The sequence below is a fragment of the Porites lutea genome, chromosome 5 (genome assembly GCF_958299795.1).
Source record: "Porites lutea chromosome 5, jaPorLute2.1, whole genome shotgun sequence".
Classification (NCBI taxonomy): Eukaryota; Metazoa; Cnidaria; class Anthozoa; order Scleractinia; family Poritidae; genus Porites; species Porites lutea.
In genome coordinates this window covers 3,186,344-3,209,526 of record NC_133205.1, presented here as the reverse complement: position 1 = coordinate 3,209,526, position 23,183 = coordinate 3,186,344, and the positions used below count along the sequence as shown (strand labels likewise).

At 39.3% G+C, this 23,183-nt stretch overlaps 2 protein-coding genes across 3 annotated transcripts; one reads left to right on the top strand and one right to left on the bottom strand.

The window, feature by feature from the left end:
- Positions 1–643: 643 nt before the first annotated feature.
- Positions 644–2,803, top strand: LOC140938724 (probable G-protein coupled receptor No18). The gene has a single exon (XM_073388232.1). The coding sequence runs from the start codon at positions 645–647 to the stop codon at positions 1,728–1,730; it is 1,086 nt and encodes a 361-aa protein (XP_073244333.1). The 5' UTR covers position 644; the 3' UTR covers positions 1,731–2,803.
- Positions 2,804–4,092: 1,289 nt separating this feature from the next.
- Positions 4,093–20,596, bottom strand: LOC140937573 (uncharacterized). Of its 2 annotated transcripts, none has more exons than XM_073387130.1 (16): positions 20,468–20,596; positions 14,986–15,855; positions 14,638–14,685; positions 14,318–14,470; positions 13,678–13,810; positions 13,141–13,226; positions 12,991–13,032; positions 12,739–12,848; positions 12,079–12,269; positions 11,268–11,537; positions 10,377–10,620; positions 8,898–9,111; positions 7,969–8,265; positions 7,444–7,493; positions 7,145–7,262; positions 4,093–6,639 (listed from the first exon to the last, which is right to left on the bottom strand). In XM_073387130.1, exons 2-16 carry the CDS (start codon positions 15,790–15,792, stop codon positions 6,205–6,207), a joined length of 3,198 nt encoding a protein of 1,065 aa, XP_073243231.1. In that variant the 5' UTR covers positions 15,793–15,855; positions 20,468–20,596; the 3' UTR covers positions 4,093–6,204. The 2 variants fall into 2 exon arrangements, with proteins under 2 accessions (XP_073243231.1, XP_073243230.1); XM_073387129.1 differs by lacking the exon at positions 20,468–20,596 and adding an exon at positions 18,246–18,648.
- Positions 20,597–23,183: the final 2,587 nt, after the last annotated feature.

The following is a 23,183-nucleotide window of genomic DNA, read 5'->3' as shown; positions in this document are numbered from 1 at the left end:
TAAGTCTTGCTTTGTATTTAGTTTTCAAATGTTATGCATATTATTAGAATTACTGATTTTTTGTTACATTGACGACAAATTTAAATTTGTGCAAAACCTATCGCAGATCGAGTCACTGATTTAGTGGCCATAAAACAGATAACCTCAATTCCTAGTTTTATATATTTCGGTTGGGCAGACGTATTCTAGATAGAAGATCATAGCATTCGGCAACCTGATAATTTGACCACGTCTTTCAATATGAGAGGAGGCAAATGTAACTTAATGAATTCTGAAATAATGTGAAGTATATATGAAATAATTCATTGTGAAATGTTTACTTTACTGCGTAAAGCTTGCATGCCGACCAGATAAACATTGCTAAAACCATACGTCAAATACTGGTTAATATATATTAATGTAAAAAAAAAACGTTTTTTATTTACGACATTTCTAAACGATTTATGCTAAAACACTGCAATTAATGATCTTTACTAATTTTGATGTGCTGTTTAAACCAGAGGACAGTTTTCCTTTCGGTTCGCAGGTGCCGGGGCAAAATACAGTCCATGCAACGGCAAAATCAACAGTACATGTATTTGGAATCAATTTTATCTCCTTACAGTTCCTTTTACTCATTTCAGGATTTACAGCACCCCAAAATAATGATAACTATTTCCAACATGTCATCTCCTCAAACAGAAAAATTTCATCAGTACAAGGCTACCACAGCAAAGTGGTACTGGACGCTTCGAGTGACCATAGCCCTGTTTACGATACTTGGCAACGGGCTTTTGATAGTTCTTTTAATGACGAGACGTAAGCTACGACGTAACCTGTCAAACCGGTTTGTCTTGTCATTGAACCTCGCGGACCTGTGCGTGGGCTTGTTTGTGACCCCACCCGAACTGCTCTGCACCCACTGGGTGAGCTGCTCTCGAGAAACGCAGCTAGCGATGTACGAGTTCTTTGTATATTCATCTGTATTGTGTCTCTGTGTAGTGACGTGGGATCGTTATAAGTCAGTGACTCGTCCTTTGACGTATCCAGTAGTCATTACTGTCAGACAATACGTGATTCCTATTGTCTTGTGCTGGGCAGTGCCTTTCGTGGTAGCTCTTCTTCACTTCACCTATTTGCTTGACGACCGCGAGAAATTTGCCTCGCCTATGAAAGTGTTTACAACAGTGGAAACCGTATTTTTCATTGCGCTTCCTTGTCTCGCACTACCACTTGCTTATCTACACATCGTCTGTATCATAAGGAGACACAAAGACCGCGAGAAACGCCAGCAAGACCAAGTTGACTACAACTACTCCTCGGCAGTGCTGAGCGACCACGATGACGCGCTCAGAGAAACCGAGTTCTCCGCTTCGAACCTGAGCACGCGTGCGCACGAGCCACCTCCAAGCGACAAGCTGAGCGTGTGTGGACCAGACTCCGATATTGAGCGCTCCACAGATAATGGCCGTTCCGTGCCACTAAAACCAAAACAGCGTCACCCAAACCATGACCGCTCCATTACTGTTCTTGGTATTGTGATCGTAGTTTTCGTTGCTTGTTGGCTGTTTGCCGCCTACCTCCATTTCGAAGAAGTTGGCGACATTTCTCATCCAGAGCCTAACACGACGATGAACTTGTCTTGGTTGCTGTTGTTGGCCCATTCAGCTATGAACCCATTGGTCTATGGGTTCGTCAAGAGAGACATTAAAAAAGAAATGGGCAAATGTCTCAGGTGCAAAAAATATTGAATAACTTAACAGTGACACTAATTCTGTGATGTTAACATCCGAAGCATGTGACAGCTGTTCATGCAGTCAAGTGCTTGATAAGGATTGAACCAGCCCAGTCACTCTACGTGCGTTCTCACTCGGTCAATCCTGGACTCTACCGGTACCCTTTCGTAGACTTCGCTCGGGCAGGAGACAACGGCCAGAGACAGGGCGCAAGGAGAGACCCTCTCTCCTAACGCCATGCCTAGGGACTTGGCTGGGACTGGCCAGCACTAGGATGACATGCAAGCGTCGCGCTTGATACGTAGTGCTCGGAGAAGACACTCCCATGGGGACAGTTCTTGTTTGGGGGTTGAAGTTACAGATTTTGGTCTCACTTAGGGTGTTCAGAACGGAATACCAATATTTTTGGCCATAAAGGTATCAGTTGGGGTTGTGCGTAGAGAATTAACCATTATAAAAAGACAAATGCTGTCACACATTGTTGGAATATGGTCTCCTTTCAAGAAGGGGTAAAATAAAGCCTCAGTCACACCCAGATTAGTAACCTTTAGGGATCTAATTCTAATTTTCGAAAAATTTTCCTGTCACTTTCACACAGGAGCAAGGGGGAATTGAATAAGAGAATTGCTTCCAGCTACAAGACCAAGCCGAAACCTTCATTTAGTCAGGCCACGGTTGTCGGGTTTTGAAAAGAGTTCTTGTAGAGTTGATGAAAACAACCCTTTCTAGCAAGGCCAACTCTATGCAGACATTTGGTTAGAATTAAATACGAACAAGGCTTAATACATATTTATAATACACAAGCTAACACTGCAGTGACAGTTATACTCGCGTCTAATTTTTTAAAGGAGCCTACAGAGTAGTAGGTTAGATCGAGATTTTTGATCAGTGAACCTCATCGACATATATCAGACCGCAGTTGAGATATATCACCAACGGTTTTATAACGAACTAGCTCAAATAACGCACAATTGAGTACTGCATACGCCTATATAGCTTGTATAAGCCCGGCGTTTTTATGACTTTTATAAGATAAATCAATTCAGGTCTTAAACGTACAATCAAAGCCGACATGTAAGTGATTCAAAGTAATAAAGCATACAGAAACCAGGATGTTAAATTGTTTGTCTCTAATAGTTGTCCTTGAAACTTATAATCGCATTGTGGTTCAGGGGCGTAGCTAGGGGGGGTCCTAGGGTGCCCGCGACCCCCCCTTGGTAGGCCTTCTTTTGAGCAAACAACCTACAATATTCAGGTAGCGAAAACGCCATGACAATATCTTGGTCTTAAAAGCCATTGTTGAAAAGCCCACTGTTTTAAAATTTGTTTTTTTGTGAAGTATTTTCGTCAACGGCTCTTGTCTTCAGTTAATATGGGCGTGGAGGTCGACATGACAATCTGGTGAGTAGCCTCTGTGACCCCCCCCCCCCCCCCCCCTTCGAAAAATCCTGGCTACGCCTCTGTGGTTTGAAGTAGAGGCCTAATGGCCCCTGTTATTGAAAAAAGCTAGGCGGAAACAAAACCTAGCCACTTATATACGCGCGATCACAAAACAAGCTCATGTTTAAATGAGCCAATCAGATCTCGAATTCAAGGTGGGCGCAAAACAGCCGTTCGTCTCATCGGTAGTATCCTGGAACTAGCTTGTAGTGGACGCTAATGTTGCCCGGCCCCCGAGCAAGCTAGTTCCAAAAGTAGATAAATATTTAGTATTATTAAGTCGAAATATTTCTCTCTAGTTTCTGATTGATTTCTCCGGATTATTTATAACCTGCCGATGCTGGTGTTTCAATTATTCCATCAATGACGTCAGATACAGATGTCAGTTAAGTAATAATTGCGAGAATATTAGGCAAGACAGCGGCCGGGGTCTCGGTGGATAACACTCTCTTTGATCTGCTAATTCTTCGTAACAAACTCGGTCTCATTTAAAGTGGGGCCAGATATCTTAGCAAGCACAGGTGCAATCACTACCAGCGAAAAACATCTTCCCTTATCGCTGTGCCTGTGAGATTCTGTCTCCTTAGATGTAATGAAATACGAAACGCATAATATGCACGGCGTGGTGTTTAAGTTGCTCCTACTGGAAAGCTGACCATGGGTCAAGTTTTAAAAGGACGTTTAATGCAAGGAGGTTAGACATTCGCTCCAAAACGTTGTCACAGTCGCTTAGGAAAAGTTCCAACTACGTTCTTTGTTTTTCTGGGAAAATTTTGTTCTGTTCAATAAGTTGTTGCCAGCATGATACATTCGCTTACAAAGGGTGGTAGCAAGTAGGGTTTGAGTGCAATCTTAGTGGATATTTCTGTGGAAGTTTTTAACATAACAGTCGAAAGTACTTTTCTAGTGGAGCAATTCTCAAGGAAGACAGCCATGCTCACATCCTCACCAATTTTATTAGCCTCTTTACCGAGTTAAAAGATACAAATTATTGTACAATAAAATATACTAATATGACAACGTGGGTAAACAATTTTTTTCTTTTTTAGTGTGCTATTTCCAGTCATTTTCTCTTACTAACGCGCTTGAATCAAGGAGAAAACTACGCAACAGTTTCGTTGCACCAAGACGGTCTGGCTTTCATTTTTTCGCAATAGCTTCAATATATACTGAAATGTAGGTGTTGAACAAAGCAACAACCCATTCTTCCCAGCAAACAAATTAAAGTCGCACGCCTTAATTGAATCACGTGACGTCAGGAGAATTTTGACGCCAAAATTTGCCCCGACCTAGTATACTATTTTACACAATTGGTTTTCTTAAGCAATATTTTAACGGCTAAATCTTGCCAATAAATCGCCTCTTAGAATTAAACAACCCTCCAATTGGTACATACGTAACGAAGAGGAGTAATGATTGGGGTATTTTGTTAAATATCACAATTTTAAAACTGCTGAAGACGAAATATGAATAAGCATTTGAGCATCTCGAGTCAAAGACTTTCAAACAGAACAACCGTTCCGTTCAGAAATACCATAACATAAACCAACGGAATAACCCGTAGATTATAAAATATTTTAGTCATTTTCACTGTGCTGGTTAAACCCACGTACAAATTAAGAGTTCTTAAAAATTATATATAAAAGCCCTAAAGAAAGATTCCAAGCAAAATTACATTCAACAAATAAAACCCGAAGTATATAAATACGTACTACAACCGCCACCCACATTTGCACGACTTTTAAAAAAATATCTAGAACTAAATAGTTAATTAGCAACTTAACGTATATGTAGCAAAGAAAAGAAAATTTCAAAACCTTATGAAAAAGTTTAAAAACGTTATGAATAGGACAAAAATCACATAAACTGCACGATGAAAACAGGACATTGTTAGACTCTATTGCTGACCTAGCCAAAAAATAGATCTTCACAATCACATGGTAATGTAGACGACTCTACGATTCTTTCACGAACGTCGCCTAATTCATTTAATATTCTAAATCTAACTGAAAGACGAAACACATCAACTCTTTAATACGACACAATAAACTGTCAACGAATCAAATCAAAACAATTTTTTTTCACAATCATAAAATCTATGGACACCACGTTTTAATATATAGAGATAACCTACTGATCCTTGAAAGAATAAGCGACTGCCTTCCATCAATTAAAGAGTCAATAAATACTAAAGGATACGAGTGCCACTATGTAATCGTTACTTACGTTCTCACACAACGCTTGTGAAATTTTGCGTGACATGCGTGACTATTCAAAACAATTCCTAATTGGATTGGAGGCTAGTAAATTTTTTAACTTCCAAGCCCTTTGTAAAGCCCTGGAAAGACTTAGGGCTTGTTTTACAAAAGCAAATATATGCTCTAACCGATCAATTATAGCAAACTACAAATTTGCACTTTCTGGTCTGGTAGGTCACGAGAAATAGCAAATGCTTTCAATTCTAACTAGTTCTCGAAAATTTCTCAATTCAAGAATCCACCTACAAAACGCATTGCAAAGCCAGCAGGCAAATAACTCGTCTAATTGCTTTACACTTATACAAAACAATTAGCGATTACAACTCAAAGGAGTTTCCATTTTCTTGTTTTCTGTCATTCAATCAGTCCACCGCGTCAATACTTGCACATTGACAGTAACCACGAGATCTCCACGTGAAGGCGGAATATTCAAAACGTGAAAAACACGTGATCAACACTATATTTACTTCCATCATATGACAAAATTGAAGATCTCACCGTTCATTTCCCGCTTAAACTGGACTATCTCTTCGATGAAAGCTTTCGCCACAGGCCGACACTTTAAAAGTGCTTAGGATTTAGATCAGATTTAGCGACACCAAAAAGAAACACTTCCAGTTAGACTGGGACCTATTTGAACACACGATAAGATTATTTGATAAAAACACCTAAAACAGGAAGGGTCTCATTTCACACTTGGTATTTGACTCGGCTCTACTCTATTTAGTACACAGGCCCTTGCTAATGATTATTTACACACAAAATTGCTAATTTAACAAACGCAACTGGATTCACTCTTGCACGCGGATGTCTCCATTACAGCCAGACGTCATCTTTGACGTATCCATGACATCATCATTGTTAGTCAATGAAGACCCACACGACCCGCGGAAGCTGCTAAATCCGCTGAACGCATCAAGCTCCCCGGTAATTTCACTACCTCCACTACTGCTAAAGCCAAGCCCCATGGGGGCCCCGCGGGAGATTACTTTCGGATACGGCTTCATGATACACCGGGGATCCGGAACAAGCCCCGCCTGCTGTACATCCCTGATAGCCAACTCCTGGGCGAGCTTACGATCATCCTGTTCTTGTTTTTCTCTCTGCTGTTGTTGTATAAGCTTTCTTCGCTCCTGAAGCATTCGCATATGCTCTTCTTTCTTCCTCCTCTTTATTTCGGCCTCGCTTTCTGCGCTATCAAGAGTCAGCATAGAATCAGGAGAGTCCTAAAAAAAATTATAAAACATAAGATAAGAGGACGAAAGAAAATCGTGAATTTAACTCTTAGGGCCCCGTCCACAAGTATTCGGATATTTTTGAACGCGGAGAGTTTTTCTCCTCCGTTTGCGAAAAAATACGCGTCCACACGTAGCGTATTCGAGTCGTTTTCGCCCGTCCACAAGAAAACGCTAAAACGACGAAATACTATAGCATCCCTCACAGAGCATGCCTACTGCTAGTAATATATGATGTATGACATCATCGTATTCGAAAACCTTTGTTGTCGTCCGTCCACAGGTAAACGAAAAGCCCAAAATTCATTTCACCTCCTTTACTAGAGAACACTTCATCACAAAGTAAAAGAAGGAATCCGCTCACAGAAACGTGTGGCAATCAGGGCAATTTGAACAGGTAACAGCACTTGACAAGACCTCCAACTGTACAAAGTTTATCTTCCAGTTATGCGCCACTCTCCCCAGCCTCCCCACCCCTGCTGTCATGTTCACTTACTTGGTGATCACCAACATCACGTGTTTTTGAAGTTTCTGGCGGCGTGCAGCCAGCGTGATCGTATTGCTCCTGAAGAGCTCGAGCGAACTGTTCATCTTTCTTAATCTGGTCTTCTTTCCTAATAAATCGGAACGAAGTAAACAAAGTTTTCAATAAGAATGCGTTGGGGACACTGTTATCAAATTTTTTCACAATCTTTAGTCAAAGCTACGGGTATGTTTCTTTTCTCGCTCTTACTTGTTCAGGCGAATGCATAAAAAAGCAGAAAATTCAAAAAAAGGGAAAGAATGCACTCTTACCTCGACCATTCATCGTAAGGAATCAATGGCGGTCCCCACAGTTTACGAACCTATTGATTGGAAAAAGTAGAAACATGATGAGTGAAGGCCAAGTAAACGTGGGAACGAAAAAGAAAACAGAAAGAGACCAATCAAATAACGAGAAAAATTACGGTGTTGGTAAATGACGGTACAGAACAGACCGTCACTGCCGCTTATATATCCTGTGCTTACGTAACTTCGTACGGGGTTCAAGGAGGGTTTATAAACGGAGGGGCATATATCCTAGGGGGTTTATAACCGGAGCAGAAAAAGCGGTTGCGAAACAATCTTTAGCAATACTGATCAAAATACGTTTGGCACTTACTGCTTTTCCATTAAGCTTCAAAACGTCACGATAAACCGACGTCACTTCCTGTTTTAATACATTTGGAGGAGGGGTTATCTCCGGGGGGGCTTTTTGTTTGGAGGTAGATGGGCCTAAAACTGAAGGGCTTAAAAATGGGGGAAGTTCACGGTAATACAAAAGTGAATTGATCTGCCAACCTCATTTCCATGCTGCCAAATTGTATCAGTAATCCCGGGAGGGGGCGGTAAGGCATTGTTGTCACTCCAGATGTCAGCCTCACAACCATGCTGCCACCCCACAGGGGACTGTTGCCTAGGTGACAAACTAGAGTTTGATGATTGGCTTGCAGCTGGAGAGTGACTCAATGGGGAGCTACTGCTAACACCACTGCTGGCGCTAGACAGGCCAGTGTCTTTCCTGGTTAAGGTGTACAAGTCCAGGATGTCGCAGTCAGCTGCTGTGTCGCTGCTTCGAGGAGAGGAAGAGTCGGCGTTCTAGCAGGTAAAAACAACGTGGTAAACAACTCACGTAAGATAAAGCCCATATGGTCAAGATTCCGGCACACACCATCTTATGGTAATTGTGTGCTTTTTTTTTGCATTTTAGTCAGCTACAAGAACCTACTCTGGCGTTGGCGTACGGAGCTTAAACAACAACGAAAGCGATGGCTCCGAAGACGTCACTAGAAAGTTAAGTCGCGCTGCTTCCAACTGTATCGCGCTCATTCCATCTCGTTCAGTTCTTCAAATGTTCGCAATTTTTTCTGAATCTGAATTCTGAAAGACTGTATCGAAGTTCAGGAAAAGAAAACAAAGTCGTTGTTTTTGCTCACGTCGTAGTCGTGCAGTGACGGCAAAGAAATGTACCAAAAAGCGTGATGCACGTGCAGAGTTGTTGTTTTGCCAATCTAAACCTACTGCTTTCTTGCCGTTCTCGTTACTGTCGCCGTCGTCGTTGCTTAAGCTCCCTAATACTGTTGTGTTCACGCTTTATGTCGAGGCAAGAGCCATGGTGGTGGTCGAGGCTATCCCCATCAGCTTATGAGATTGCTTCGCCCACGTTTAAGCTCATGCTCGCGTCACTAGTGAGGAGCAAGCTTTAATTTACTTAGTTAATAATTACCAACCTTTTCATCGATTAGATCGCTAGGAATAAAAGGACATCTTCGCTGCATCTGCTGAAGAATTCCTCTGCCCATCACTGCATCAGGAGAATCAAAATACGGCCGTCCATAATAATCGCGCCCTGTGTAATGGTATCCCACTATTCCCTGTTGTACTTGATCATACGACAGGGCCGTTCTCCCAGCATATGCTGCGCTATAATAGTCAGCTTGCGGACTAAAAAGAAACATTAAAATAGACATATTCAGTATGATTTTTTTAAAACTGCACACCCCTAATATGGAACATGGCGATGCAGCGAGCAATATAGCCGACACGAACGCCTACATATTATTACAAAAGAAACACTCTATACATATTATGTGCTTATTTTTATACATGAAATAATAACTTTAACCACATTCATTCTTTGTGCCACAAAATTTAGGACAATGAATTTGGGGATTTAAAGAACTACTTAGTATGTTTTTCAACAACATATCTTCTTGTCCCTTGAGGTGTGGAAAAAAAACAAAGCTTAATTGGCCCAAGTAGAACTCTTACTTCCACTGCTATGAAATTCTCATTACTTTACCAACGTTATAAAAAAAAATGGTAACCTGCGCCACAGACAAAACTAAGCCTCTAAGTTAAAGTTTTTGTTCGGTCACCATTTGGCAACCAACTCTTTTGGTTTAGCGAGGTTTTTTTTACAAATCAAGTCGCCAGCTCCAAAATTTTAGGCGCCATGGCGACCAAAATGGTCGCAACTTGAAGGGTTGCTCTAGTTAAGTTCATCTGTAAGCCAGTGCCAAAATCCTTGTTCTGAACCTCCAGCTGTGTACCAGGATTTGAGCACGTGCCGTGATTGGCCTGTTAAAAAGCCATTGTTGATTTGCCAATCAGGTTGAAGGGAAATTCAAAACGCAATTCTGGTTGTTGGATCTTGGCACTGCTTTACTTACATAACCCTTTAGGTCCTAATAGTGACCAACATCAATTTTCTCCTAATAATATTCATACATTGTCAAGAAATAAAGTTATGAGAATTAATAAAATGATCACCAAAGAGAAAATGCCTTGATCTTTTATCAAATTCTCCCAACTAATTCTTAAAGGAAATGTATAGAGATCAGTTTGGAGAATTTGTATGTGTATACTGGGGCTTAAAGGGATAACTAGGCAGGGTTAGATATGTCTGTGATGCAGACTAAAACAGGGTTCATACAAAAAATTGCGACCATTTTTCAAGGACTTTTGATATGAGCTGTGATTTACATTCTGTCTTAGACAAACACAAACACTTTCCAGGCCACTACATTCAAATTTGAAAAAAATTCAAGGACTTTTCAAGGACTTGCACAGAAATTTAAGGACTTTTGAGGGAAAAATGGAATTCAAGGACTTTTCAAGACTGTATGAACACTGTAAAAGATTTTTAAAGAAACTTATTCAAATATATAAATGTACATGCAATAAAAACTGTCTAAATGATTCCCTACCTACAATACCCAGTGGGATCAGATGGATAACCATAAGGCTGATCATAAGGTTGATAACCATTATGGGGTTGAGATCGTATGGGTGCCATGTCTCTTCTGGGTTGTGCCGCCCTGCCATTATACAAGGTGTGATGGTGGTTCACGTGACCATTTGTCATTCCATTCATACTACTTATGCCATTCACTCCATTCATTGCTTCATCCTGAATAGTTAGCGGAGAGTTTCGAGGTGGAGTCATGACACCTACACAATTAAAAGGGAAGAATATGTAGGTAATATTTTATAATATATAGCCTAATATTATTACACGCCTTATGCCAAAATTTATGCTGCTTCAGGGCTTTGAAGCTCTGACAAATATTCTGTTAAGAATCATGCCTTTGTAGGCCTCAATAATCAACAGAGTTCTGACAAGAATGGTCATAAACTACCACCTAAACTTTTTTTGTCAAAATGGTTTGAAAACCCTGCTGGTTAAATGTTGCTGTTGCCAAGTTAAACTCAAAACATGGCTGGCAAACTGTCAGAGATATGCAGGGGTGCCCTTAACAAATCACAGGGACTTGTAGGTCTTTTTACAGCCATTCTCTTGAGGTCAAAACGTTAAAGTGTCGCTGATTATCATGGCTTGTGCTTGCAAAGTGTTTTCCATCTGCTCCCTCCCCTTTCCCCCTACTGTAAGTATATGGTAAGTATCTAAGGTTCCACTGGTAAGCAGTGTGATGGTGCCTGGGTGGATGCAATTCTGTGGATTGACAAGGTTACATATTGCACTTGGCTGCAGTTTAGGGCTCCATTAGCCTGACAGGGCACCTCCCCCCATGCTCATCTCTGTTTATGAGTTTAAAGCCACTGTCTATTACAACACAAAGGTAAAACAGTTTTCTTACCAACTGGAACATCCTTTCCTCTAGACACGACATTAGAATATGAATTGCCAGGCGGGTAATACTGGAAATATGCACCTCTCTCACTTCCAGAAGAAGCTATATAAGATGGCTGCACATGATCATATGGTGAGCGAGGCCCCCCATAGCCATCACTCTGGTACATGTTCAAGTGCTTCATTCGCTGACTTATCATCTGAACTTGTTCCTGGCTGTCTCTGCGGGTTACTTGTGGTGGAGGACCGTAACTGGGTGTCGATTGTGACATTTCACCTGACATAGAGGAACAGAAAATATTCTGTTAGTTTTCTACATGGAGACATAAGACAGAAGTACAGTGTAGTACTGTATGCTATTGCACTAATCTAAGGCATTTGAACACACATAAGTCACAATTATTAATCCTTGTCTTTGAGCAGTGAATCATTGCTAAAAATATACATTCATGCAATATAAGTCTTGTTCTTTATTGATCATCACCATGAAGTAACATGTCAAATAAAACACACAAACTGTACAGAACATTAGTCTCTCCTATAGATATCTTGCTATCAACAGCAATGAGGCCCTTGTAGCAGGGTGCATGTCCTACCTCTGAATTTTAAAACCAATCATTATGGTTTCATGCACAGAGAAGAAAGCCATGTCCCTGTCGATACTGTACTATTGTATTTCCTCTTATCTTTGTGGCAGTCGCAACATAAATGGCTTAACTTAGGAGGCATGGGTGAGCCCTTACAAAGGGAATTACATGTACAACGTAAAATATTATACTGTATTTTGTACAAGACACTAAATTCTTCTTGATTCATACCTGTAACATAGTGTGGAGAAGATCTGGCCCCACCATTGACAGCATTGGTAGGAGCTTGGGTAACAGTTGGGCTTGTGTCACAGCCATTTTCTATGGAGCCATGAGGAGAATACTGATCAGGCCCTGCCCCAGGCCCCGATCCTCTGGGTATTGTTGTAGGGCGGGGTCCCCGAGTTCTCCTCTTGCTGAACCTAATGATACATCACGTACATAAGATGAGAGGTATATCCCTCTTCATAAAAAGAACATTGTAATCAAGTAAGGGTTCACAATAACAATTATTGTTGCTTAATCAAGGTATCATTTTTAAAAAACTGAAAAGGTTCAGTTATGATTGACTTTATTAAATTACGACCAGGAAAATTTTACTCTGTTGTGGAATTGCAGTTTATTTTTAATGAGGAATCTCTGTATTTTTTATGAACTGACCTAATTACCCACATATCACCGTTCATGATACATTTACTGTGTATATAGTTTTTTTGTTTTTTTCTTTTTTACTTCTTATTTACTAGTATGTTACTTACTTTTTGGAAGAAATCTCATGCTGAAAATAATAATAACAGCATCCTTTCCAAGGAAGGATGCAGCTTGCAATCAAGACAAGTAGATAAAATTACCAGCCTGAAAAACCCGTATTAAGATGATTAAAATACTCACCTCTCCATCTCCTCCTCAGAGTGTGCAAATGTGCAGTGAGCTCCCCTGGGGCATCCTCCTCGTGAGTGATCTCGGCACATGCTGGTTTTAAATTTGTTGTTGCTGTAAGGCTAAAGAAGACAACATTTAATTCAAATGAGTCGTCACTAAATTCCCCTATAAATTGCATATAAAGTAACAATTAAGTGAACTGCATTTGTATGTGATCTAGAGTATTGGCTCAGGATCAAGCCATCACTGTCGATAACTAACCTGAGGTGGATCACTAGAGCTTTTCATTCCCTTGCCATGTGCCTAGTACACAAGGAACAACAATTACAAAGTGAGAATAGAACCCAAGAAACTGATCGACAAAGTAACAATGCACTCTTTAATAAAAACAATCAATAAGAGGGCACTAACTTTTGAAAACTTTACAAGTCCATGAACAACAGAATGTACTGCAGCCATTGCATTCTCTAATTCTTTCCACTCTGGACAAGCTGCCTCTGTTATAAAAATCAAAGAAACTGAAACATTAATGGTTAAGAAATTTAATGCCTAGTACACTCAGCTGTTCTAGCTAAAATGCTGGCACTCCTCTCAAAGGATCATTAAAAAAATGATGGACATGTAAGTACCAAATCCAGCATGTGGCACGAGTGAGCTGACTCAGTCCACTGTCAATAACAGAGATTGTCAGTAGAGTGATGATCTCTACAGAATTAATTGCATTGCTTCTGTCTTTGACAGACTGAGAAAATCATGTACCATTTCTCAACAATCAAAACCAAATCTCCAAATTGTGACTTGTGACTAACTAACCGAAGTAACTTAATTCACATCTAGTTAAACTTACAAAAACGTAGCAATACAAATTACATTCTATCAATTCCCCAAAAAAGAATTATTTTATAACACCTCTTATTATGCAATACAGGCCTCGCATAGCACACAAACCTGGCGAAGCATCAATCTGTGAGAGTAGATCAAACTGGTCACGCATCTGGCAAAGGTCACCTGGGTCCCCAGACCTCTGCAGAGCAATGATCAACTCCTGGATGCTCTGAGAAAAAGATGCTGGAGACTGAAGCTGAAATGTACAAAAATAATATTAGATTTATCTTCAAGACACCCTGGTATAATACAAAATATCACAATAAGGATGTGAAATATTGCTTAAAATAGAATGAATTTGCCTCGTGCAAAGAAAGTAGTGTCCGATAGCCTGCATGGGCTGGTGGATTTTGATATCGGGCTATTTCTATTCTTAACTTGCCAGATGGGCAAATGAACTTTTTTTGAGGAATTCAAATTACAGAAGAACTGTAACCAACACTCATCAAAATTCTTTTCCGGCTAGTTGAAAAGACTTTAGGGCTAGCACATGCTAGCTACAGCTTTCCCAAACGGCAAGCTGTAAAACTGACTTTCTTTGCACCCTGATTTGATGATATACCAACGTAACTAAAAGATAACTATTCAAGGCAAATTTCTTGCACACAAGAATTCCTTACAAGGAATCCTTACTGTACCAGTTACTTTGCTTTCTTTTGCAAGAAAAAGTAACCAACATGAAAGACAGTAATCATTATTGCACCTTGTCGATAATGGATTGCATGTGGGACTTGTGATCTAGATCTCCATACAGCAACGACGACCACTGGTCTGGAAGAATACGCAGCCCTGCCTCTGTAGCAATCTGTACAATCTGTGCATCATGTTCTTTTCGCAGCGCGTCATATGTTCGGAACTATGTAAAGCAAAAGAACAAGTGAGTGAAAAATTAATTTAGATATCCCAAGCCTACATCATGAGGTTTATTTTACATGTACAAATGTATACATGTTCACATTGTTGAATTATCAGCATAACTCTCGAATATTTCTTTCACCTTCAAACCAGGAAAAATTACTGTACCTGTTCTTTAAGCTGCATCAAAGATGATTCATTGCTCTTTTTTTCCACCTAAAACATAGTCACATGAATGCATACATTAATTTACAATTACAATCACATTGAAAGACTTTTCAAGATTTCCGAAGATTTCTGAGCTCACTTCAAAGAGTTCCAAAAAGAAACTTAATATGCCCATACAGACTTTGATTTTATTTTACTTTATAAATTTCCCAAAAATGACTCAGTTTAAGGCTGTAACTAGTACAAAATTTGTTTCTTCCAGGTGTAAGAAAGTGGTCCACAAGTAGTGTGTGATTGACCAGTAGGTGTTCAAGGTACATTTATAGCAGATACAGTGCAATAACTCACCTTAAAACATGATGCCCTGTAAAGTAACTGTACTACATGGCCAATACTTGTCTTAGAGGCTTGTGGAAACTGCGGCTCCAACTTTTGAACAACAAAAAGAACTAAAACTTTCCTAGACAGAGCTTCTCCTCCCTCAAGAGCCAATAAAATCAGTTTTAAAGCTTCCTCTTGCATTGCTGGTCCTAAAAATTGACAACCACGGTTCCTTACCGCAGCCCATAAATTTGCTGACAATTGTTGCTGATTTTGGTGCAATAAAATAAGCTCTGTAACTGTTCTTTCTCCAAGGCTTCTCGCTGCACGCATAGCCCTGGTTCGTCCATCAACTTCAGCAAGCTGACAGTTTATTAAAGTAACCAGCTTACGTTGCATTGGTCTTGTTAGTATACTGTTTCCACTTCCATTAAGAGAACCAACACAAGCACTTCCGTTGCTGTTACCGTTAACTATTCCATTTGGAGCACTGGACACAGGTTGTAAAAACAGTGCAAGCTCTTCAATAGCACGTTTGGCCGCTCGATATTGATCTGCATTCTCCCTTACACTTTCTATGGCTGGAAGTGAATCATCTGGCACTTCTACTCCAACTAACTGAAGCAGAGCATAGTTGTAAGGAAGCTTGGAAATGTCTGTGTCAACAATAGCCTGGTCAAATGGACACTGTGTTCTTGGCAGCTTTGATAAGCAGGAAATGCACATTGTGTGGCCACATCCAAGGCTGATTGGCTGTCTGGTCTGTGCGTCGAAGTCGTTGGTACATATCGGACACTGTAAAAATTCTGTCCACTGGGGCGTTTGTATCGGCATGATTGATTTCAGCTATAGCAGATTGCAGCTTAACTTAAAATAATGCTAAATACCATGGGTATCCTAAAAATAAAAACAGTTATAATAAGAAGACTTGCTCTCTTCATTCAAGTCAATGTTAGTGACGGTAAAGTTCTTACATCTGTATAACACTAAATAGAACATGATTTGTAAGATTGCAAGAAATTACAGACTGAGTCATACAGTCACGTGTCAAAACTGAAAGCACTTCCAAGAAGCTGAAGAGACATGCTTCCAAGAAAAAGAGCCGCTTTGGACACTCTTCCCCCTTGGGGAGCACATGAGCTGTGTAAACTGACAAAAAAAAAACCACCCATAACAGACCATGTTTAGCTTCACTAGAAATGTTTTTGGATATCTAAAATTATATAAATATCTAAAACTTAGAGTTCTAGTTAATAAATTCTGGTATCAAATGTGTACCCCTAATACTCTGAAGAATCTAGTAACTTATCATGCCATTCTCTCAAAACTAAAGTATTCAAGCAACTCAGTTTGTGTTGATTTTCTCTTGAGTAGTCATCTCTCTGCTACAATTTCATATTATTTCATATAGGTCACCATTTCATGAAATTCAATGCAAAAGTGCACCAAGGTTAAACATGAAACCATTTTAATTCCCTGCAGAACTATTGCAGCAATATCAGGATATTTTCTAGAGAGAATCTTAGACATTCTAACTGTGTGTGTACACATTTATTAGAACAGAAGAACTGAACTGCATCAAAGAAAAGTCAAAAACCTACATGTACCAAAAATAGAAAAACTGAATAATTAACAAAGGGCTTCCTGTTTACAACTGATCAACTTGCATAAAAGAATTTACATAGCTTGTGATCTGCCATCTCACCAATTAAAACCATCACTGTCCCTTACACATGTGGTACAAGTTTAAACCAAAACAACAAGAAAAGACTTGAGCATCAAAAACTAAAACTGTAAAAACAGCTAGTGACTGTTGGACACTGTAGCTAACTTTCCAAGAAAACTGCATGAAAAAAAGAAAAAGTAACCCTTTCGTCAAAAAATAAAAAGGCAATAACAGTCGTAAAATTCCCCTCCAATCAGATTATTGGTTTCATCTATGACAGTCGGAAAGCGCGATCAACAATCAAATCTACATTCTACTACAACAAGTCATCCACAAAAAATGTAAACAGTTAGTTGGACATTATTTTCAGCATTTTCTCCTTCATAGGTGAGAACTTCCTTTACACTATGCAGAAAACTAAATGTTTTACTATTTTAAACATAAACTTTAGGGAATGATATTTTCAGAAACCACATATTGTTTACTCCAGGGCTAACCTCGAGATGTGATAGAACTTGAATCATGATATTGGAAGCATTCAAAACTATTTTCTTATGAACACTTTATTTCTGTACAGTGGTCCATTTAGTATGACTTGTTTCAGATTTTGTGTGAGCAATATTTTTTTTTTTCCCTCACTATGCCAAAACACAAGACTAAAAAGACTACTAAATGGATAAAAAACAGAAAAAATAATTTAGAAAAATATATTAATGCTACAACATCCTGGCGACTGATCCGTGAACCCAAAAATGTTTTAACGAGATTACGCCAAAGTTTAGCAACGAAAAGCTCTAACAATTTTCGGACCCCTTTGATCAACAAGAAAATGAACTTCTTTCAGTAGTTTTACAGTACAACGATCGGATCCTTGCTCGATCAATTCTTGAACAAGCTATTTCGTGACCCAAGCTGGAATTTGCATTGACAAGCACAAACCATGGCATCGAGACTTCCTGATGCATACTAAAATATTGAACTTTCTACGAAGCTTGATAAGAAAACAACAACATCGACGAGCATTCTTTCTATTTTATGGCCTTCAAATTAATTTCCGGTAGTTAACGTCAAGTAGACGCAAAAACAAACACCAAAGAACGAGTACAAGATTTGGAAATTCCAGTGAGTGCTTTGAATAGACCGAATAGGTCATGCGACGAATACAAAACAAAGCTCAATATGATCATTCGTACGTGCGAATTGCAGATTATCCCGAAATTATAAATCAAATATGCGGATAAAATGGGATCTATTTAACCAGTTCTACGTAGAAAACTACCACCTGAGCATTGTAAATATTTCCAGATCGTGAGATGGACATTTTCTCGCGAAATTTCTGAACAGTTGACAAGCCCAAACAAAGACTCACAACAATACGCACGAGAGAGCAACATGATTAGTTTTAAGCGCGATCCCACTATATACCGATTTGTACCAAAAGCTAATGTAAAGAGATTGATTCTACAGTCTTAAGGAACGAAAACAAATACAGAAACGCTAGGAAAACTCCACGAGAACGACAGATTCAAGGCATAAAACATAGTGTCAGTTTACGTGTTTCTGCACGTTCCCACGGACTGCAAATCGATCAAAAAGCAGCATTCCGCGCCAATAAACTCACCTTAAACAAATACAAAATCACTATCCAACACTGGAAAATACTTGTGTGCACAATAAATGTCGTCAGCAATTAACTAGGCTTTTCCAGAAAGCAGGAACGTTACGATGAATCGCAGTTAAACAGTACCAAAGCGGTCAATTATCCTCGCAAGCTGAGGAAGTCAAGTTTCGTTTCCAACACGGAAAGAGGAATTTAAGCTTTAGACACACAAAAGATGTCGTTAACGGGTCCTAAAACACTCCCAAAGGAAGTATGGTGAAAGTATTAACTCTAGTGAATGAGCTGAGCTCCTCGCATTTGAAAATACCTATTCGAGTCGACGTATTTCACGACGATATTCACCAGCTTCGTCAGTTTCATGATTGAAATATACGCCATGACCGGATAAAGCAACTGACGGTATCTCCCCCCGGGGATAACGTCATCCTTCTACGCCTGCGCTCTAACTCTTACCGGAAGCAAAAATGCCCTTCTGGCAATATCATTGGTTGATTGCACTCACAAAGGAGCAAAAATCTGCTATTCTCTGGGGTGGGGGAGGGGTGATGAATAACTATCTCTTTGTTTCTCGAAAGATCAGCTGTAATCTTGTTAGCTGTGAATTAAATTAGGCATTACATCTTACGAGGTGTTTGAGTTTCCTTTCACAATTGAGCGCTTTTTAGTAACAAGCCTGTTTGACAAAATGCCCTTTTTTTGTTATATTCCCTTCTTTTCGGACTTTGACTCGCTTCAAAAGTGAACTTTATAACCTGCTTTTGATGCATGAATAATTCCTATTGGATACAGGCCCAGGCTTGTCTAACTGTCGCAGTAGCGGTTGTAATTTACATTGTTTGTTCCTAGCTTTTGGATCAATATTTACCACTGAAATTTTTTTATCCTAGCTATGTCAGCTACAATCGTAGCGTTCTTTACTGCCATTGATCTAGAGATGCGTGGAAATATAAACAATTAAATACGATTCCAAACATTCACAAAAATATTTGAGCACAAATTTCAGTCCTATCCTAATTCACAACCTGGCCTGGCGCAAATTAAAACCATAGATACGTTTCAAACTTGCTTTCCTATAAAGCCAAAGTAATACAGATTTCAAGATATGAAAATGCAAATAAAGCATATTTATTCTTCAAAAAAATACAGACAAAATCTGCTGATTCACATCTCCGACGCGCTGTTCCGATTTCACACAACAGGAAATGGTTTATGTGACACACCGGAAGTGTATGAAACAGCGGAGCTATTCTACGTTGATAACTATTTCAAAATGAATATTATTACTTATTCAAATACTGGTCTGTAGTCCAAAATAGGCTGAAACATATAATGCAGGGAAACGTGAAATATTAATTCCGGTCTTTAAATCGAAGACATTTTTCGCCCTAAATATAATGCTTAGGAAATCTGAAGGGACTTGTCTTTTGGGCCCACGCACGCTGAAACTGACAACGAAACAAACTTCCGCCAGTTAACGAACCGTAATAAACAGAATGCCGATTTGTTCTTAATTTTTAAAGTTGGGAGTTTCGTAAACTGTAGGCTTCATGCCCCGCCCGAAATTGCGACTGTTGTTTATGAGATCGCAGGTCGTTCAACAGGTATTTTGAGGTCGAAAATTTCTTATGGGCTATGGTTCATACGTAGTTATATAGGCGTAAACAAGCCATCGCCGTGTAACAACAGTCCAACAAAGGCATCGAGCGAACGTTTGCTAAGAAATACTTCTCTTTCTGGCTTCTTCGAGAGAAAGTGTTCCTTTCATTTTACTCCAGAAAAGCTCACGTGTGTTTGGGTAGTGTATTTAGAAAGTGTACGCAACAGGTGGTATTGAGAGAAATACATACGGCATGAAAAACGAGCCTTGTGTCTGTTTAAAGCCTTGTCTGTTTAAGTGAAACCGTTTTTCAAAAAAAACGAGCTAAGCTCTAAAACAGCTTATCATAAATTGTATAAAGCGACTAAATTAAGTACATTTACTCTGAAAGTATTTGCTCGAAATTGAGCTGGATCGGTGTTACTAATATTCCAAAACAAAAGGCAAACTTCTCGCATTGTGATGTGATAGATATGTGTTCATAAAGACTTTTTCAAAATTTCGCTCGGACTTACAGTAAATTCTACCAAAAATCCACAAATATACAGAAAAGTTCGATTTTTTTGTTCGAATTCACAGAAGGCGACAATTAAAATTGCGTATACGTTCTAATAGCTTTACTCACCTTACAACCTGGCTCCAAATTCACCCACCAAGGACAAATTCTCGTTTTGGTCCGGTTGGAAACTTCACCCTCACAGCTGAGGGCTTTTCTCGACGCTTGCGGAAACTTATGGCTCACACACCCTGGTTGCAAGCGGGGAAAACAAAAAAAAAACACTTATAAAAAACAATTACGCCATAAAACTTGAGGCAAATTGTTGACTGGTGTTTGTTCTCACATGCGCCAGATTAAGGCGTGGCAATTTGTTTACGGCGAGTCGTCGTGTCACAGTAAAATATAGGCTGCATGTGAGATGTTTAAAGCTGTTTTCGTAACTTAAACTGCATGTAAAACTTAGAGGCTATAAGGAAAATATGAACGGTCGCCTGTCACCTGTCTGTACAGTATTAATTTGGAGCAGGTTAATAGGGTTTTGTGAAAAGGGGGATGGTTTTCGCACGTTCTTTTCATGACAATGAGATTGTTATTGTCAATGTGATTCTGGTTCTCACCAGTTTCGACCGTGCAGGTATCGGAGGGGTAAGTGTGGGGGTTGGGGAACGCAGGATTTTAGAAAGCATAACCGTTTTGTTGTTTGAAAGTTCGAAAATGTTGCGTAGTATGGTCTAACATTGTTCAAAAGTAACACGACTTTGTTAAGTAACTCCACATTATATAGTTCTAAGTGAAATCAGCGATAGGCCTAGTGCGAAGAGAACTATATATTTCAGTATGTTCAAGTCAGAGTTTTAACATTACTCCCACCAAAGAATTTCGGAATCTTTGCTCCCCCCGGGTTCGCGGACAAGGCAATAGTTTGTTTATTTTGAAGATGTGAGTTCCGCAGTAGTCTGCCAGCATGCAATGAAACAGGTGTGGTCTCTGAAATCGAAACTAAATGGACGTTTACTAAATATATATATAAATGGATAGCACTTTAAGGTGCCCTGCATACCATTATTTGTATTCTGGGTCTTATCCTGACTAGCAATGAGACATAGGATGTAGGACTTTCATTTTGAACACCAAAAAAGAACAAAATTTACAGAAAACAACATTTTATGTTATCATGATCCTAAATAATAGGTGAAAGTCACTAGTTTACCTATTTCTGTTTTAACGTGTCTAGCCAAACTAGAACCTGCCAAAAGCCATATATGTATAGTGCTTTAATTCAACACTCTTTTGGTAATTTATTCCTGCGAAATTTGCGCAATAGACAAACGTGTGCTCGAAGGTGCCACCTGAAATGTTCTCAATCATGGCATATGATTTTTAGGAGCTGAATATTAGCATGAATACAGATACAAATTCTTAGCATTAAGGTCAGTTCAGGGCCCGTTTACAGCTAATCCGGGATTAAAATTTTAATCGACAATTGTATATATCCTCCCATTGTTTAGGGAATGATTTTGTGTTAATCTCTGATGACTGCATCACATCTAGCAGGAGTAAGAGCTCAATACACATTTCAGTTAAGTTCCTAGTTTAGAAAAAATTGGATTTGAATTTGAATTCACCACTTCACCATGGGTAAAACTGACTTAACAAACGATCTTGCGAACTGACTTGGACTATATTAGTTTAAAATGGTGCATGTTTCTAACGTATTATAAACTAAACATAACAAAATGAAAAGTCACTCTCGTTTAGTGACCTCAGTTTGCTGTCAGTCTATATTTATAAAAAGCGCGCATCTTGAAACTTTGTTAGGAAGAGACTGTTCTCCCACGGATAACTCCTACAGTAAGTGTTTAATTAATTTGTTTTTGTTAATATGAACGATTAACAAGCGATAAGATTGCGGTTATGAACTGAAATTCTGAATGTCAAAACGGTTGTTTGTCGCCAAATTCATATGGAAAAGGCTACATTTTGTCCTCTGCATATTAAACAAGAACAAGTGCAGAGTAACTTGGTTAGCAGGTTTGAAACAAGGAATTGTATTTGGAATCAACTGCGGTATTACGCGATGTGTACACCTGCAGAATTCTGAGGATGTCTGCTTCAATTTTTTGCATAAGTGACAAAATAATTATAACTGAATACAAGGGGAGCTATATAACCTGTCGGCAACAGTAGCAACAAGTTCTGTCTTGTGGTTCAGGAAGCGTATCCCGGTAATTAACAATTTGCATGAACAAAGCCGTGATCAACGAAAATAAACATTGAAAATGCGCCCGGGTACCTCAGTATATGCTGTACATTCGACAAAAGGGGCAAAAAGCCTTTATAAATGACAGCGGAGAACTGGAAACGACCAGCCCTTATCGTGATTGTAACTCTCAGTCGATCAGTTTTTAGTTGCCCTTCCGGAATCAATAAAAAAAGCACTTTTTGCTTCAGTCAACATGTTCTACGGTGTTAGTTCTTCTTTCTTCTAGTTTTCTTCGTTTCCACTTAGTCCACTTACTCAATCCTAAACGTAAAAAAAACTTGAGATGTTTTCAAAACTGTCCGCCATGTTTATAAATAAAAAGAGAAACTGCCTTCGCTTTGTCAAGTGTTATGTACAAAGTGCGTCAAGTATTGTCAAAGACCAATCTGTCAAAATGAGTGCAGAGCAAGGTTTGTTCAGCGCGGGCGGGCAAGATAAAGCGTACTCGAACGGACTAAAAGAAAACGCCAAAAAAGAACTCAGTGACCGATATTCAGTCATTTTGACCTCACGCTTGCTGAATAACGCATACCTTAATATACGTTATATAATTGTATGCAGACCATATTATTGCATTTT